The sequence below is a fragment of the Sinohyriopsis cumingii genome, chromosome 12, assembly GCF_028554795.1.
Source record: "Sinohyriopsis cumingii isolate HCF-2022 chromosome 12, ASM2855479v2, whole genome shotgun sequence".
Lineage (NCBI taxonomy): Eukaryota > Metazoa > Mollusca > Bivalvia > Unionida > Unionidae > Sinohyriopsis > Sinohyriopsis cumingii.
Genome location: NC_142972.1, coordinates 78,999,244 through 79,018,491, shown reverse-complemented (window position 1 = coordinate 79,018,491; position 19,248 = coordinate 78,999,244). Strand labels below are relative to the sequence as shown.

Below are 19,248 nucleotides of genomic sequence, written 5' to 3'. Positions count from 1 at the left end.
TCCATTTCAGCTGCAGACAACATAGACCATGATCTGCCATTGCATTATCAGAGTCTGTATTATTTGTTTTACTGATTCCTCTTAACAAACTGCATAGACCTAGGTCTGTCAGGAGATTATTCAGTGGGAAATCAGGGTCTGAAATTTGAGAACAAGTCAAATTTCCTCAACCTTGGAAAACTTCTAGAGTATCTCCACTACATAAGGCTGGATTAAACGAGGATGAATTAAAAGAACTACAGATTAATAACAATCCTCCTTCCTATTTTTGAATCAGTAGAAAAGCACGTACACAATTCTGTTATTGACTGTCTTTACATTCACAATTTACCTCATGAAAATCAATCGTGCTGTTGAAAAATTAATTCATTTGAAACTGCCTGACTGATAAGTGGCTGAAATCCTTTGATGAGGGAAATTAATAAGTACTATAAAGGTTGATTTTTGAAACTGCCTGACTGATAAGTGCTGAAATCATTTGATGAAGGAAATTAATAAGTACTATAAAGGTTGATTCTGGAAATGCTTTTGACTTGGTAGATCATGAAGGTTTTCTTGAAAATCTACTAATCCATCAATATAGCACTTGTACTGTTAAGTTGTCTACATCCTACCTGAGGTGCGGGTTCGAACCATGGCCAGGTCATACCACAGAATTGTAAAAATGGTACTAGAAGCTGACTCGCTTGGTGCTCATCATTTAGAGGCTAGTGTTAGGGCTTATTGGCCTGGTTTCAGGATAATGTGACTGGGTGGGACATGATCCTGTATGTTCTTGACATGCTAGACATCACTATATCACTATAAACTGCCACACTGCAGATATTGTAGCAATATGACTGAAAAATTATTAAAGCTACCTTAAAATTCCAAAATCACACACACACACACACACACACACCCTACTTGAGCATTAGATTTCAGTACTACATAGTTTTGTCTTGGGGCTCTTGTTTTTTGTTTTGTTCATTAAGGTACTGCCCATGGAAATAGATGCAATGTCATCAGCTGACACTTGTGATGATGACACTTCCATGTCTGATGCTCAAAGTAATCAATCAGAACTTTAGAAAAACCTCCAAACTGCTCACAGGTCTTTAAATATGGTGCAAGGAAAATGGTATAGTCCTCACTACCAAGGATGAAACAAGTCTTGCTGATAGCTACACTTCAGAAAGACTGTAAGCTGATACCCAGCTTGCTCTCTATGATAACACTGATGTGAAAATGACTTTGTTTGATAAAATTCTTGGCATGTTTGTAGAACATACTTGCACTGTGGCCTAGGGATATAAATTTTATTTCATAGAAAGCAAACTATTATCCCTGGCTCAGTCCAAAAATCAAGCCCTTCATTCCATTACAGTACTGAGTTATTTTTTTTATACAAAAGTTATTTCAGCCCATCTTGACAATTTAGTGGAATGCACCTTAGATACACCAATATGATATAAATGTTTAGACTTAAGAAAAGGGTCTATAAAATAATTGTTGACCAGCAGATAGAACTCCAAGTGTTACCATTACATGAAAGAATATTCCTGAGAAAGGTGAAAATGATGTACAGGGTATCAACAAAATCCACACTTATATACACAAACAACAATTTCCTGTAATGAGAACATACTGGAACCCCAAATCTAACATCATGAACAAGTCAAACTTTCAAAGTGCCCAACCCAGAAGAGGAGCTATTCAAAGACAATTTTCAATATGCTCTTATTTGGAAGAACGTTGGCCAGGATATTAAATCAGCTCTAGTAATCTATCCTTTCAACACTTGGTGTAGCAATAATAATAATAATAAAGAAGATAACACCATTGAATTTTTTTGTTGTAAACTTTTGTAAAGTAAAACTGGTTTTCTTTGAAAATAGTCTTTAATAATTTTTATCGAAGAGGTCTACTGATTTTGGGGGGAAAAGGCTAAAGGTCAGGATCATTGTGGCTCAAAGAAAAACGAGTTTTGTAGAATAGCTTTTGTTTTAGAGCAATTTTCTTGATCCAACTTTGTCAGTCAATGGACCTGGAGTAATAAAGGAATCAATATATACAGACATCTAAAGGTCAAAGGTTACAGTATAAAGTTAGTCTAATAAAAATAATTTGCTAAGCATAATATGTGCTTTAAGTTAGTTCAAAACTGCTTAGCTTTACCGAAGGTTGAAGTCATTGAGATCCACTGGTGAATAATCTGCATATCATGCTAGTGCCAACGTAGAGGACATTTGAAAACAGGGTTGGCATATAATGTATCATTCGTTTTACACATTTATGCTCTGTTGGGAAATTAATCAAGAAGGATCATATTTGTACAAAATATTTTTTTTGTTAGCGCTTACCAATGTTGACATTAGTATTTATATGCTTACCAATGTTGACATTAGTATTTACGTGCTTACCAATGTTGACATTAGTATTTATGTGCTTACCAATGTTGACATTAGTATTTACGTGCTTACCAATGTTGACATTAGTATTTATGTGCTTACCAATGTTGACATTTTATGTGCTTACCAATGTTGACATTAGTATTTATGTGATTACCAATGTTGACATTAGTATTTATGTGCTTACCAATGTTGACATTAGTATTTATGTGCAAATTGAATCCTAATTTCGAAGTTAAAATAAATTTGTAAATGGAACTACAGTACATGTAGAACAACATTAGATCAAAATGCCCATGTACAAAGACATCATTTAATGAAATTGTATTTCTCAAATTTGTTCAAAACCCCAAAATTCTTTTCTTGTACCTGCCCAAAAATTAAGTATTGTATGACATGTGGGATGAATTAGAAAACAGCTGTGCTTGCAGGCTTTATTTGGAGCTTTAATGAGGATTTGTTGGCGCTGTGTAGGTCTGTATGAAATTTTATGTATGGCCCTGTACAGGCCAACATTGGATTTTATACAGGGTACTGTACAGGCCCATATTTGACTTTGTACAGGCACCTGTACAGGCCCATATGGGATTGTATACAGGGTACTGTACAGGCCCATATGGGATTTTATACAGGGTATGGTACAGGCCCTTATGGTATTTTATACCGGGTATTGTACAGGCCCTTATGGGATTGTATACAGGGTACTGTACAGGCCCATATGGGATTTTATACAGGGTGCTGTACAGACCATTACTATTTCAAAATTTGTATCTAGATAGTTTTTGTTGATATTATGCTTTTTTTTGTAAAAAGGCTTTGGTTGCTGGGTTTTTTGCTAATTTACTGTCATTCTCATCTTTCAATTAAGCCTGCTTGACTTCATTATCCTGTAATTTCAGTAATCAGCTTAGCATTGCATATCTTTTTGCATTCAGAAATTGGTTTCATACCTTGTGGCAACACCTAAAGGTGACTTCTCACTGTTTTCATATTAGTTTAGTCTTAGTCAACCCATTACCTTGTTATTACATTTAGCTGCATAGAAGTTTTTGAAGAAATCATCATTTCAGCAGTCTTTTAGAGCAGTGTCTTAGCAGGGTGTGGGTTGGTGTGGTCACAGAAGACCTCCTGGGACACATACTTTGTTTGCCTATCTTGTGCAGGCTGAAAGAGGACAGATTGCTGTTCCTTTTGCAGCAATCAGTCAGACTATGTCTGAAATCTCACTGACTATAGACATACTTATAAAGGGAGGAAGAAATGTCCTTCCTCATCTTCCTCAGAATTTTCAGGGTTTTCATGTCTCTTCAGAGACACTTATGATGGCAGGGAGTGCATCACACACCCCTACCCCAGTGTGCATGTGTGTGTGTGTGGGGGCAGTACCCTCTACTTATCCACAGCTCAGTGCAGGCTGAAAGTGAGTTGGCCCCCCCCCCCCCCCCCCCGTAAGGGGTGAGACACACCCTTTTTTGTGAATTGGGTCCTATGTTGGCAGTGGTATTGAGCCAACTGGTAAAGGGAGATTGCTGATTTAAGTTTATCGGACGTAGGGAAGATCTGAGTCACATGACAGTCTTTGACTGGTGACCAGTCATTCGGCATGATTGGCACTGTTGACTGGTAACCAGCTGCAAGTCACTGGCACTTGTCATCAGGCACCAGGCATCAGGTGCCAGTTAGTGGTCATTGGAGCCCCTGTGAGACAGGGATAGGAATTAGGTTGAGACCCACCTCTTTCCAAGCTCCTGTTTCATCCAGTAGGTGAATCACATTACAGATACCAGGATATTTTAAAGTAATTCTTTCTTGGTTTTGTAATTAGAATGTTTTGGGTTTAATTGGTCTAAGGTATGGGGTGCTGCCAGTTTCTCTTCATTTAAAATTATTCCTCATGTATTCTTGGAACAGAGTTAACAGAAACTTTATATATCATTTAGCTATAGGTAATTTTGGAAAATATGGCATGTTTAAAGATCATTTTTGTCTAGAATTTCACCATTTTGCCTATCTAGTATTATTTTACTTGCTCAATTTTGTAGTCAAAATATTTTCCTAATATGTGTATTAACATCAGATGTATTTCCACATATGATATTACAGTAGTGAAAATGAAGCTGAATGTAGCTCTTGTAAAAGGTGACATAGTACTGTTTTGGAATAAAGTAATTTATTTTTCTTAATAGTAAAAGATGAGAATTTGTTTTCTTTGTAATCAGATTTATATCACCAGACCAAAGTAAATTATTGTCAACAAGAATACCATAAAGTTTGTTCTTGGAAACTACATTCAGTTTTTCATTATTATGGAAAAGGCTCAAGTCATCTGTTTTTAAATTTGCTCTGTTTTGTAGTGTTGCTGTTAATGAAACCTTTGTTTTATCTGTATTTTCAACCATGCAACTTTCCTTATACCGCTTTTGAAACTGGTTTAATGCCATTTGAAAATAGTTTTGCAGCTGTGTTTGTCAGAGAAATTAGCATCATCAGGACATCGATCAGTTGTAGGGGAAGAATGCTGATGAAAAAAACAAACTCGAGGGATCAAAATATGGATCCTTGTTGCACACCACAGTTTATTATTTTAATTTCAGATACATGTTCATTTAAAGTCACTATTTGAAATCTGTCATTCAGGCAGAAAGCACACCATTTGTGAGCTGTATCACTACATTTGTAGTTGTTGAATGTTTTCTTGAGGTTCATGATCTACAGGATCAAATGCTTTCTGAAAATCAACTGTAATGCTCCCAACTAACTTTCTACAGTCCAACTGCCATGTGTAAACTATTTAAATTAGTGCTGTTTCATGGGAGTGATTTTGCCTAAAACCAGGCTGGTTATCATGGACAAGTTTGTGGTCATTAACATAATTAAGGCAAGTCAAATTCTCAAAATTTTGATATTATCTTTACTACTTGAAGCTTTCAAGTATAGTTGCATGTGTTTATATCATCCAATGTATCTGGAGTAATCCAACCTGGTTAATAATCATGTTTTATCTGATGCATTGTTTTTTTTAAAATGAAATTAACAGCCTTTAAGTGACTTCTTTTGGAAAACTGCTGAGCAGGATTTGACTGAATATTACCGAAGCATTCTTGTATAAAGGGCTTTGCAAATTTATTTAAATATGCCGAACCACCATTAATAGATAATAAAAGAGTACTTCTTAGAAACCATTCAACAGAAATCAGCAAATTTAACAGAATGCATTCTGGTTTAAAGGGCTTTGCAAATTTATTTATATATCCCAAACCACCATTAATAGATAATAAAAGAGTACTTCTTTGAAACCATTCAACAGAAATCAGCAAATTTAACAGAAAGCATTCTGGAATTCTTCTTGAATGGATTGTCTTGGCCATTCAGATTTATACAAAGACCTTTAGTAGACAATAATAACCTCAGTCATTGCACTTTTAACATTTTCATTGATTAGTTTAGAGTACCTGCTATTGTGTAACAAAGTTCAGTGACTCTTTTGTGTGATGTGATAAAGCACACACCCTCTCCTCTGACAATTTCACTAGAAAGGAGTCTTGTAAAATACAAAGTAACAAGATTATTGATATTTCTAATCATTATGATGGAACAGTTGACAGGAGGGCGATAACAAATTACAAATTAAGTCATGCATGATGGACTAAATTGTGCAAAACAGAACTTTTCTAACAAACTAACATGTAATGAATTTAAAGTGAATGTAATATTATGATAAATGCCAGTTGTTGCAAATGATTGTTTTACATTGACAAAATGTTTGAATGTTCAGTGATGTCTTGAATTACAAATGTTGGATAATTGTAGTTGAATATGTGATCTAAATCCAGAACTGGCTTACGGCAAACCAAAGAATTTAAGTTAGTGAATCGATTTTTTTTAAAGTTTTTATTTTAATGCAGTTTCTAAAATTTTTCTGCATTATGAAAAAAAGCAGCAGGCAACATAAATGTTTGTGTTCAATAGAAAAGGCCTAAAAAAAGGTATATTTTCACTTTATCTCAACCTATTTTTGCATACAACTAATTTCAGTTTTCTTTTTACAGTTCCTAGTCATGGTTGGAAAATAATGGATCCAATGAGAATCAAAATGCACATGTTTTTGTTAATTACATGTAAATGGTCTAATAAGGAAGAACTTGATTCTGAAGCATTGTCAGTCGATCTGTGAATTGAAACACTGCCATTGGCTCTGTATCGAAAAGGAATAACATCACAGTATTACCATTTAATATGCCGAATGTGTTATTACATTGTACCGATTGTCCATCATCAAGTGTGTTTTGCTGCTGCTGCTGCTGCTGCTGGAAAAGTTGCCACTGTTCCATACCAAATCAATGATTCTTGTACAAATGAATGACACTGTTGTTGTTTTGTATCAGGCTGGGAGATAATTGCTTACTAAGGTGTGTATACTGTGTGTAATTGGGCCAAATAGGATAATTATAAAGAATTTGTTGTTCTGTTACTGGTTTCTTATTTTCAACAAAATCAAAATTGTATTGGTAATATTTGCCTGTGAAGTCATTTCTTGTCTGCCAGAAGAATATCAATGCAACCAAACATGGAAAGTGTATTAACCATACATGAAGAGTTTATTTTGTGTATGAGAAACTAATAATCTGCCTGAAAAATGAAGTTTCAGTTAGTTTGAGCAAGCACAGAAATGCATTTGTACTTTGAGCAAAATATCTCTACTAGGACTGAGTGTACGATACATTCCTTGTCATGGATGGGTAAGGTGCCCGATAATTTGCCAGAGGATAACAGCACAGGATGGAAGTTGAATAGGAATCAGTACTACAGTGAAGGATGGCTAGCAAGTGGCAATGCAAAAGGAATTGTTGGTGTCACATTCACTACGAGCCATTGTCTGAAGTACGACCCACCGAACAGATCCAACTTCAACTTACGGGGACATAGGACAGAGGTATGTAACTGCTATAAAAATGAATTTTGGTTTCCTATCTTATGACAAAAATATTAGCTTACCATATGGCTCTGTTTTCTTTTTGATCTTTTTCCATTGTGTTTATCACTATCATGAATTGTCAGTAATTTTATATAGAATAATGTAATTATTTGATGATAAGCCCATCTTGGGTTTTTACCAAACTTTTGTGCATGCTTACTAAAGGATGTTTGTTTTCAGTGTTCAAGCCAGAAATGGGAAACATAGGGTCCAGAGACCTGTACATGGTCAGAAAGAGAATGGAAAAAGTAGGGTCCAGAGACCTGTACATGGTCAGAAAGAGAATAGGAAAAGTAGGGTCCAGAGATCCATACAAAGTCAAAATAAGAATGGGAAAAGTAGGGTCCAAGGACCCATACAACGGCAGAAAGAGAATGGAAAACATAGGGTCAAAGGCCCCATACAAGGTCAAAAAGAGAATGGAAAAAGTAGGGTCAAAGGCCCCATACAAGGTCAGAAAGAGAATGGAAAAGTAGGGTCCAGAGATCCATACAAGGTCAAAAAGAGAATGGGAAAAGTAGGGTCCAAGGACCCATACAGCGGTAGAAAGAGAATGGGAAACGTAGGGTCAAAGGCCCCATACTTGGCCATAAAGAGAATGGAAAAAGTAGGGTCCAGAGATCCATACAAGGTCAGAAAGAGAATGGAAAACATAGGGTCAAAGGCCCCATACAAGGTCAAAAAGAGAATGGAAAAAGTAGGGTCAAAGGCCCCATACAAGGTCAGAAAGAGAATGGAAAAGTAGGGTCCAGAGATCCATACAAGGTCAAAAAGAGAATGGGAAAAGTAGGGTCCAAGGACCCATACAGCGGCAGAAAGAGAATGGGAAAAGTAGGGTCAAAGGCCCCATACTTGGCCATAAAGAGAATGGAAAAAGTAGGGTCCAGAGATCCATACAAGGTCAGAAAGAGAATGGGAAAAATAGGTTTTTGTTTATTCATGAAAATTCAAACTAATTTTATTGTCATCCTCCTCTTTAACAGGGCTTGTACTCATAATTTAATTTGTCATGCTTGACAAAATATCCCCCTTCCGAGCTGTATTTTCAACAATTGAAACTGTTTTTTTCTTTCCTGTATGCAGCTTTAGAAATAAATGCAGTTGTGTTTTTGTTCAAGACTTTATCTCGATATTTTCTGTCTGTTATCACTGACCATGCACTTTTTGCCTAAACCAATCACAATCAGTAAATATTTCTGTCAGCCAGGAAATAAATGCAGCAGTATTTTTATCAAAGATTTTATCGTCTGTACAATTTCTATCAAAGATGATTTACCATCTGCTCCTGTTGGTGCTGAAACCGTAAACAGTTCTATCAACCAATGAAAATTCTTGGCTAAGGAGATACTGTATTCAGTAAGCCAGCTTGGTGCAGTCTGAAGTAAAACATAATGATTGTGTGTCTTTATTTTCCATAGAGGCAACTTTCTTGTGCCAGAAGTTAGGGAAATTGATGCATTGAATAGTGGCATAGCCTAAGTTGAATGCTTGTATCTGGTAATAACTGCTCCACTTACTGTTTGGTAATAACTGCTCCACTTACTGTTTGGTAATAAGTGCTCAACTTACTGTTTGAAAAATGTATTATTCTGGCACTTGTAGGCTTTTAGTAGGAGAAATACTGCAGTAGTTTACATGTTTACAGCAGTTCTCTTTATATAATCCACACTAAACTACAAACAGCATAGACCCAGATCTGAGGTCTCTGAAGGTGCAAGCCTAACAAGATCAGTATTTGCCTTGTAGAATTGACAGGCACTGACTGCCTTGTATCATAAATAGAATTGACAGTCACGGACAGCCTTGTATCATAAATAGAATTGACAGTCATGGACAGCCTTGTATCATAAATATAATTGACGGTTGTGACTGCCTTGTATCATAAATAGAATTGACAGTCACAGACAGCCTTGTATTATAACTAGAATTGACAGGTAGGCACTGCCTTGTATCATAAATAGAATTGACAGTCACGGACAGCCTTGTATTATAAATAGAATTGACAGGTAGGGACTGCCTTGTATCATAAATAGAATTGACAGTCACAGGCTGCCTTGTATTATAAATAGAATTGACAGGCACGGACTACCCTGTATCATAAATAGAATTGACAGTCATGGGCTGCGTTGTATCATAAATAGAATTGACAGGCACGGACTACCCTGTATCATAAATAGAATTGATAGGCACAAACTGCCTTTCATAAATAGAATTGACAGGCACAGACTGCCTTGTATCATAAATAGAATTGACAGTCACGGACTTCCCTTATAAATTCCCTTATCATAAACTGAATTGACAGGCATGGACTGCTTTGTGTCATAAATAGAATTGACAGGCACAGACTGTCCTGTTTCATAAGTATAATTGACAGGCACGGACTGCCTTGTATCATAAAAACTGTCCTGTATCATAAGTATAATTGACAGGCATGGACTGCCTTGTATCATAAATAGAATTGACAGTCACGGACAGCCTTGTATTATAAATAGAATTGACAGGTAGGGACTGCCTTGTATCATAAATAGAATTGACAGTCACAGGCTGCCTTGTATTATAAATAGAATTGACAGGCACAGACTGCCTTGTATCATAAATAGAATTGACAGTCATGGGCTGCGTTGTATCATAAATAGAATTGACAGGCACGGACTACCCTGTATCATAAATAGAATTGATAGGCACAAACTGCCTTTCATAAATAGAATTGACAGGCACAGACTGCCTTGTATCATAAATAGAATTGACAGTCACGGACTTCCCTTATAAATTCCCTTATCATAAACTGAATTGACAGGCATGGACTGCTTTGTGTCATAAATAGAATTGACAGGCACAGACTGTCCTGTTTCATAAGTATAATTGACAGGCACGGACTGCCTTGTATCATAAAAACTGTCCTGTATCATAAGTATAATTGACAGGCATGGACTGCCTTGTATCATAAATAGAATTGACAGTCACAGGCTGCCTTGTATTATAAATAGAATTAACAGGCACAGACTACCCTGTATCATAAATAGAATTTACAGGCACAGACTGCCTTGTATCATAAATAGAATTGACAGGCATGGACTGCCTTGTATCATACATAGAATTGACAGTCATGGGCTGCCTTGTATCATAAATAGAATTTACAGGCACAGACTGCCTTGTATCATAACTAGAATTGATAGGCACTGACTGCCTTTCATAATTAGAATTGACAGGCACAGACTGCCTTGTATCATAAATAGAATTGACAGGCACAGACTGTCCTGTATCATAAGTATAATTGACAGGCACGGACTGCCTTGTATCATAAATAGAATTGACAGGCACAGACTGTCCTGTATCATAAGTATAATTGACAGGCATGGACTGCCTTGTATCATAAATAGAATGGACAGGCATGGTCATACATAGAATTGACAGTCATGGGCTGCCTTGTATCATAAATAGAATTTACAGGCACAGACTGCCTTGTATCATAAATAGAATTGATAGGCACTGACTGCCTTTCATAAATAGAATTGACCGGCACAGACTGCCTTGTATTATAAATAGAATTGACAGTCATGGACTTCCCTTATCAGAAATTCCTTTATCATAAACTGAATTGACAGGCACAGACTACCTTGTATCATAAATAGAATTGACAGGCACAGACTGTCCTGTATCATAAGTATAATTGACAGGCACGGACTGCCTTGTATCATAAATAGTATTGACAGGCACAGACTGTCCTGTATCATAAGCATAATTGACAGGCACGGACTGCCTTGTATCATAAATAGAATGGACAGGCATGGACTGCCTTGTATCATAAATAGAATTGACAGGCACAGACTGTCCTGTATCATAAGTATAATTGACAGGCAGAGACTGCCTTGTATCATAAATAGAATGGATAGGCATGGACTGCCTTGTCTCATAGATAGAATTGACAGGCACGGACTGCCATGTATCATAAATAGAATTGGCAGGCATCGACAGCCTTGTATCGTAAATAGAATTGACAAGCACCGACTGCCCTGTATCATAAATAAATTTGATAGGCATGGACTGTCTTGTATCATTAGTAGAATTGACAGGCACAGACTGCCTTGTATCATAAATAGAATTGACAGGCACGGACTACCCTGTATCATAAATAGAACTGATAGGCACAAACTGCCTTTCATAAATAGATTTGACAGGCACAGACTGCCTTGTATCATAAATAGAATTGACAGTCACGGACTTCCCTTATAAATTCCCTTATCATAAACTGAATTGACAGGCATGGACTGCTTTGTATCATAAATAGAATTGACAGGCACAGACTGTCCTGTATCATAAGTATAATTGACAGGCATGGACTACCTTGCATCACAAATAGAATGGACAGGCATGGACTGCCTTGTATCATAAATAGAACTGACAGGTATGGACTGCCTTGTCTCATAAATAGAATTGACAGGCACGGACTGCCATGTATCATAAATAGAATTGGCAGGCATGGATTGTATATCATAAATAGAACTGACAAGCACCGACTGCCCTGTAAAATAAATAGAATTGACAGGCATGGACGTAGATCTGTGGTCTGTAAATGTGCTAGCCAAGCAAGATCGGTACTTGCTTTGAATCCTAAGTAGAATTGACTGGCATAGACCCAGATCTGCCAGTACATTTTTTTGAGGGTAAATCAGGGTCTGTCTCTATACAACTTGCAGTTGGATGCAGGTTGTACAGGAAACTACAATGGTATCTTGAGAGATTTTGTGTATATCATTCCCTTATTATAATTCTGTCCATGGGAGCCATGAGGTCTATTGCTTTACATTTAAGCTGCCTTGTAATGAAATAGATTAGTCATAATGTTTATAGTATAATAAAGGGCAGTGTAGTAAGTGAGAGCTAATGATATTTTATAATAAATCCTTATAAATAATAAATCCAGGCACTGAATTTCCTGAATTTGTTAATGCCCCAGAGGTTGTAAAAATTTTGTTAGGGAAAATGAACTCCTTTGATTTTTTGAATGTCAAGGCCTTTGCTACCCTCAGAATGTTGTCATGTGTTATAGCTGCAGTAACATATCCATGATTAATATGTGTGTGTGTTTTTGGATTTGTAACATAACTTAACAATATTAGTCATATTGCTACATGTCTTCATTGTGGTAGCTTATAGTTATGTCTAGCACTGAGACATCATGCCGCAGACATGTAGCATGATGTCCCACCCGGTCACTTTGTCATGACTCCAGGCTGACCAGTCCTAAAACAAACCTCTTAATGCTGAGTGCCATTGAGGCAGCTGATAGTACCATTTTTATAAATCTTTGGTATGACTCTGCTGGGGTTTGAACCAATGACCTCCTGCATCTGAATCAGATGCTTTAGCTACTTAGACCACCAAAGCGGTCTCTGTAATTAATAAATTTATTCAGACACTTCTATTTCATCCCCATTGAGGACCATGGGAACTTTCTGAAATAGCAAGAATTGCTTTCTAACCTGGCTTTTTGATTGAGGCACTTGGTTACAAACTGGTAGCCTGCATTACACGACCTATTCTAAGATGTGTCATTGTGGGATTCATGATCATAACTGAATACACGAAATTCTTGGTGATCTTTTGTAGCAGCCTTTACCTCGGCGTGGGTGATGGGCAAAACTGAACTGATGAAAATCTTGCATTATATTTTCAAGCCACCTAACTTGATTTTTGCTTTAAATCCAGTCTATATTCATAAAAATCTTTTATTTTTTCTCTCAGAATGGAATGGTTTTCTCCCTACTTTGTCAGTTCTTGAATGGCTCCTGTATTGTACAAGCACTACTGTTCACTAATCATTACTAGTAACCATGTTGTCAGCTAGATTGGAGGCTTGCATCCAGATAGGAAAAACTAATTTCAATTCTTGATGCAACTCCAGATTAATTTAGTAATAAAGAATTTTGTATTTTCCAATCACATTCATTGCTGTTTTGTGCTTGATTTTTCTATTAATTCTGGCTGCCAGTTGAGTGCACATGCACTTCACTGTTTTGGTTAGTGATAAAAACCACATGAAAAATGGAGCACAATAAATATTAATTTTGTTTACTCAATACATTTAGGAAAGTTATTTTTCTGCATTTTTCTCAGTCGGAGTTTGGTAGAATATCCCCAAGTTCTCTACACCCACACCTCCTTTTTTAATTTTTTTAATACAGAATAATCTAAACAGTTGCATGAGTGACTGTTAAATAACATAATTACTTATATTCTCATGAAGACATTTTAAAAAATGAGATAAAAATTACTTGCAGTGAAAATATTTATATGCATGATGAGATAAATTGATAGTTTAATAACTTTCTGAAGTTTAGATTTTACAGAAGTATTAAGAAAGCAGATGTGTAATTCTCTTAATGTAGTACTAGTGGTCCTATGCAGAGTTGTTGTTCCTGCATTGAAAAGGCCCAGAGGTCTCTGAGGTATAGCTCAATGGAAGTAATTTGGAAAATGCCTGTTGCATTCAGCATTGACAACTTTCATAGATTCATGCACCTGTTAAAGAGGCTAGTGAATAAGTGAAAATAGTGCCAGAACTTGCAATTTGCACTAATTGATGAAGACAGTCTAGTCCTAGCTGCTAGTTCATTAGGAGACGTTAATGAAGTGTACAAAACAGTAATGAACAACGTCCTCTGCTGTATAATGCTTGGTGGATCAGTCTCAAGTGATATTTGTGTAGAAGTTTAAGTAGAATAGTGTAGACTTTGGTCTGTCAGCTCCCAATGTGACTATAGATCAGAGTCTGCTCATGTAGAAGTTGAAGTAGAATAGTGTAGACTTTGGTCTGTCAGTCCCCATTGTGACTATGGATCAGAGTCTGTTTATATAGAAGTTTAAGTAGAACTGACAGTGTAAACTTTGGTCTGTCAGTCCCCAGTGTGACTATGGATCAGAGTCTGCTCATGTAGATGTTGAAGTAGAATAGTGTAGACTTTGGTATGTCAGCCCACAGTGTGACTATGAATCAAAGTCTGTTTATATAGAAGTTTTAGTAGAATAGTATAGATCTTGGTCTGTCAGCTCCCAGTGTGAATATTAATCAAAGTCTGTTTATGTAGAAGTTTAAGTAGAATAGTATAGACCCTGGTCTGTCAGGCCCCAGTGTGACTATGGATCAAAGTCTGTTTATATAGAAGTTTTAGTAGAATAGTGTAGACCTTGGTCTGTCAGCCCCCATTGTGACTATGGATCAGAGTCTGTTTATATAGAAGTTTAAGTAGAACTGACAGTGTAGACCTTAGTATGTCAGCCCCCAGTTTGAATATGGATCAGAGTCTGCTCATGTAGAAGTGGAAGCAGAATAGTGTAGACCTTGATCTGTCAGCCCCCAGTGTGACTGTGGGTCAGAGTCTATTTATGTAGAAGTTTTAGTAGAATAGTGTAGACCTTGGTCTGTCAGCCCCCAGTGTGACTATGGGCCAGAGTCTATTTATGTAGAAGTTTTAGTAGAATAGTGTAGACTTTGGTCTGTCAGCCCCCAGTGTGACTATGGATCAGAGTCTGCTCATGTAGAAGTTTTAGTAGAATAGTGTAGACCTTGGTCTGTCAGCCCACAGTGTGACCATGGACCAGAGTCTGTTTTTATGTTGAAGTTCAAGTAGAACTGACAGTGTAGACCTTGGTCTGTCAGCCCCCATTGTGAATATGGATCAGAGTCTGCTCATTTAGACATTTAAGTAGAATAGTGTAGACCTTGGTCTGTCAGCCCACAGTGTGACTATGGATCAGTCTGTACATGTAGAAGTTTAATTAGAATAGTGTAGACCTTGGTCTACCACACAACAGTGTGTCTATCAATCATAGTTTGCAGGCAATATTTATAGTTGATTGTTCATTTATACAGCAGGTCTGTCAGTCATAAAACTTTACTCAGCATTTAGAGTAATAAATGTTACTCCAGACTTGGACATTTTACTCCAAATTGACCAGTCAAGTCATTTTAAAGATTTTAGAGTAGAGTAAGGTTTTATGATGTTGGGACTATGAAGTACACAATCACTGCCATCAGTATGTATCATGGATTGTACAAATGATGCATTGATACAACGCAGTTATGCAGATGACTTACATATGCAGACAAAACAGTAATATTTGTAACTCTAGATAGTTGCTTGTTTCTTGAGCATGATGGTTATATGTTGCTACACATGTTAGTTTTGGTCTGCTGAGCATATTACTTATCTATTTTGAGTGCATTGGTTATGTCATGCTTAGTAGTATAATTATATCTTGCTGAGCACATTGGTTATGTCATGCTGAGCATGTTGGTTATATTTTGCTGAGCACTGGTTATATCTTGCTGAGCACATTAGTTATGTCTTGCATAGCACATTGGTTATGTCATGCTGAGCACATTGGTTGTCTTGCTGAGCACCTTAGTTTTGTCTTGCATATCACATTGGTTATGCTGAGAATGTTGGTTATGTCTTGCTGAGCACATAGGTTATGTCTTGCTGAGCACATACATTGTGTCTTGCTGAGCTCATTGGTTATGTCATGCTGAAGACATCCCTTATTGGATATTAATGTTTACTGGCACATTGAGTAGTTATACTCATATTAATTTTAAGAGTAATGCAACACAAATCAATTGAATAGATATTTAATACTCTTAAGGGAAGGGATATATTTCATAAATTAAAGTCAACAATTACAGGTTAGGAGAAACGGAGTAAAATAGTGATTCAAAAGGCAAGGAAAACTTACTGTTCCACTGAAATATCAGATAGTAATATGAAAAATAACCATGGAAAACTTCTCAAAACATTAGTAACTTGAAAGGCAAATCAAAACATTAGTAACTTGAAAGGCAAATCTGTCAATAACCTGACATTTATATATATATATATTCATGATGAAAATGGTGACATTTGTCAGGAACCTCTTGAAATTGCAAATGCATTCAGTAATTACTTGTGAACATAAAATGCCTGTGGATCTCACAGCTCATAGAAGATTTCACAAGGGATGAATTTAATGAGCACATTTCCTCAAAACTTTGCAAAGAAAAGTCCTTCAAAATATCTCAAATAAGTCTAGAATTTATAAATTAGATAAAGTTAATGTCAGAACAGCTGTGGGGAGGATGATATAAGTGCTGAATTCCTAAAACTCTCAAGTGATTGCACCTTCATTTATTTAGATCTTTAATCGTAGTATTTCTGCAGGGAATTTTCCAATCAGGCTAAAAGAGGAAAAAGTAACTCTTGATACAAAAGAAGCAAGATCTTTCTGATATGAATAACTATAGACCTATACCAGGTTTATCATCATTTTCAAAGATATTTGAAAGATATGATTGTAATGAATTTAGAAAAAATATCTGTGATCTTTGAATTTACTATATTCATGACAATTAGGCTTTCGTGAATGACACTCATGCCAGCCTACACTAACTAGAATGGTGATGATTGGCAATAAATCAGTGTAACATCGTATATACCATACATTGTTTCTTGACCTTAGAAAAGCTTTTGACCATGTTTATCACAAAATCCTGCTGGAAAACCTCAGGAAATATTGAATTAAGAATGAAAGTTTAACTTGATTTCAGTCCTGTCTTGAAGGCAGACAAAAACAAGGGATCTAGAACAGTCTTAAAATGACAAACTACTTGGTATCATGATTAACAATCTTTTGCTGGAAGATGCAAGTTGACAAGGTAATTAAAAAAGAGTTAGGCACTACTTTATCTCTTGAACAGAATAAAATCTTTTCTCCCACAAGAACAGAACAAGATATTTTATAGAACCTATATCATGCCACATTGTGAATATTGCTGTTCTTCGGGTAATAGTGTTACAGAAAATAATTAAAAAAAGAAGGAAAGATTACTGAAATCATTTTTTTAAAAAGAGCCAATAGACTTATTCTTGATGCGAGTTAGATTCACCATCAATAAATATTTTTAAAACCTGTAAATGGCTTCCATTTCAACAGAGAATTCAAAAGGTTTTTATTAGTTTATTATCCTTACATGGGCTGGCTCCTGATTATCTTAACTTTAAATTTGTGAAAAATGTACATGTTTTAAATAAGCTCCTACTCAGGCAACAATTTATATATACCTAAACCAAAGTTCTGTAAGAAGAGTTTTGCTTTTTCTGGAGCCAAGCTATGGATTTCAGTTCTGCCGAACATAATGTCAGCTGACTCATCCAAGGTTTTAAGAGGCTTTTTAGTCAACATCTGAAGAAACAAGCATCTGTGTGATTTTGTGTAATTCATTGCTACTGCTAAAACGAGGTTCTTTCATGGATTGACTCGTAGCGTTTTACACAGGTTCATTTCTAATCTTTGTATGAATCCTGTATGTAGTCATCTTTAAAGTTCTATGCATATTTTTTATTGTAACAGTCAATCAATTATTTAGTTTTTAAAAAAAATATAATTGTTGTCTAAAGACACCACAGTTTGTAAAAATTGTACAATATGTACATATAATTGTGGATTGGTCAAGTGACTAGATTTTGTTATTCTTATTCTTATTCTTATTTTTATTATTATTATTATTATTATTATAGATGGAAGCCAATACAGCTGCCTGAACTTTTTAAATAATATTCTCCATAGATTAATGCTTCATTCATATTCACTGTTGTGGATTTTTTAATCAGTGTGTGCAGGTAAGCCTTTGTAGATTCTCCCAAAATCTCATCCCCTTTTTATAATTTCACTTTCTTTAGTTTTTAATGTCTTGAAATCCATAAAAGTAATAGTATGCGTTTTTTTGAGTGTCACAGTATAATTTATATGCCACAGTTACTCATTGGTTAGCCTGCTGGACTTGTGAGTGAACGAATATGGGTTTGAATCCAACCATTGGATCTGCCTGGACCAGCTGTCATTTTGTCATTGGGCAAGACACTTTACTCCAGTTGCCTAATGGCACTAAATTACCTACTTCCCTGCCCCTAAAATGCATGACATAAAATAAGTAGGTTTATTTTCGGGACTTAGATACACATATCAGCTCTTCCTTTGAAGAGAGCTGAAGTGCTGAAACGACGACAAACTAGTGTAGCTTGCCTAAGATGTTACCAATATACACACAGCTACATGGAGTTCTGTAGGAAACAAATTGACCACAGTTCCAATCAAAGTGGATTTCATTGAGGAATAAGATTGCAATCTATAGGGACCACATTTACAATCAGAGTGGATTTTGCTAATTCAAACTATCCCAATCTATAGGGACCAAATTTACAATCAAAGCGAATTTCGCTGATTCAAAATACCCCTATCTATGGGGAACAAATCCAGTATGATTTAGCCTCGGAGTGGATATTGGCAAAAATGCGGCTTTAAGCTCTAGAGGAGCCTACTAGATATGAAAGTCCGATTTTTATTTATTTCAGCAATTGGATATTAGCATTTGCTTAATGCCACATTGATCTTATCACACCTGACACCTGTGACCTTTTTAAATTATTGGCATCCTACACATTTTCTAATTTTTTATTGTGCCTAAGTTGTGAGCAATGCAAGACAGATCTGCAGTTGCATAATCGCTGGAAGATTGGGGTCTGCTCTGTTCATTCTATATAGAATTGTCAGCAACAGTGTGGATTCTAATGTGCTAGCACATTATGCAAGGGTAGATGTGGTTCTGTTATGCTTGCAGGTGAGTATATTTTATAAAGATAAATATGGTATTCAAACCATATGGTTGCCCGAGTTAATTAGTAACTTGCATTGTTTTTAAAGTCTCAGTGATAACAGTTTTGCTGCAAGTTCTGTTTTCTTTAATGTAAAAATGCAAGTCACGTCTTGTTAGAAAGAATTTGAGTTGGAACTTCCCCAGTGTTATTCAAGTCGGTATGTTTTGATGTTGATTCCATGAAAATCTTAATA

General features: G+C 36.1%; 1 protein-coding gene across 1 annotated transcript in view; it reads left to right on the top strand.

Annotated features, from left to right (window-relative positions):
- The window catches only part of LOC149786798 (tubby-related protein 4-like), a 341,424-nt gene that overhangs the window by 14,338 nt on the left and 307,838 nt on the right, over positions 1 to 19,248 (top strand). The window contains exon 3 of the mRNA XM_089977301.1: positions 6,440 to 7,323. Within this exon, the coding sequence (XP_089833427.1) occupies positions 7,060 to 7,323 (264 nt within the window). The 5' untranslated portion in view covers positions 6,440 to 7,059. The remainder of the gene's footprint in view (positions 1 to 6,439; positions 7,324 to 19,248) is intronic.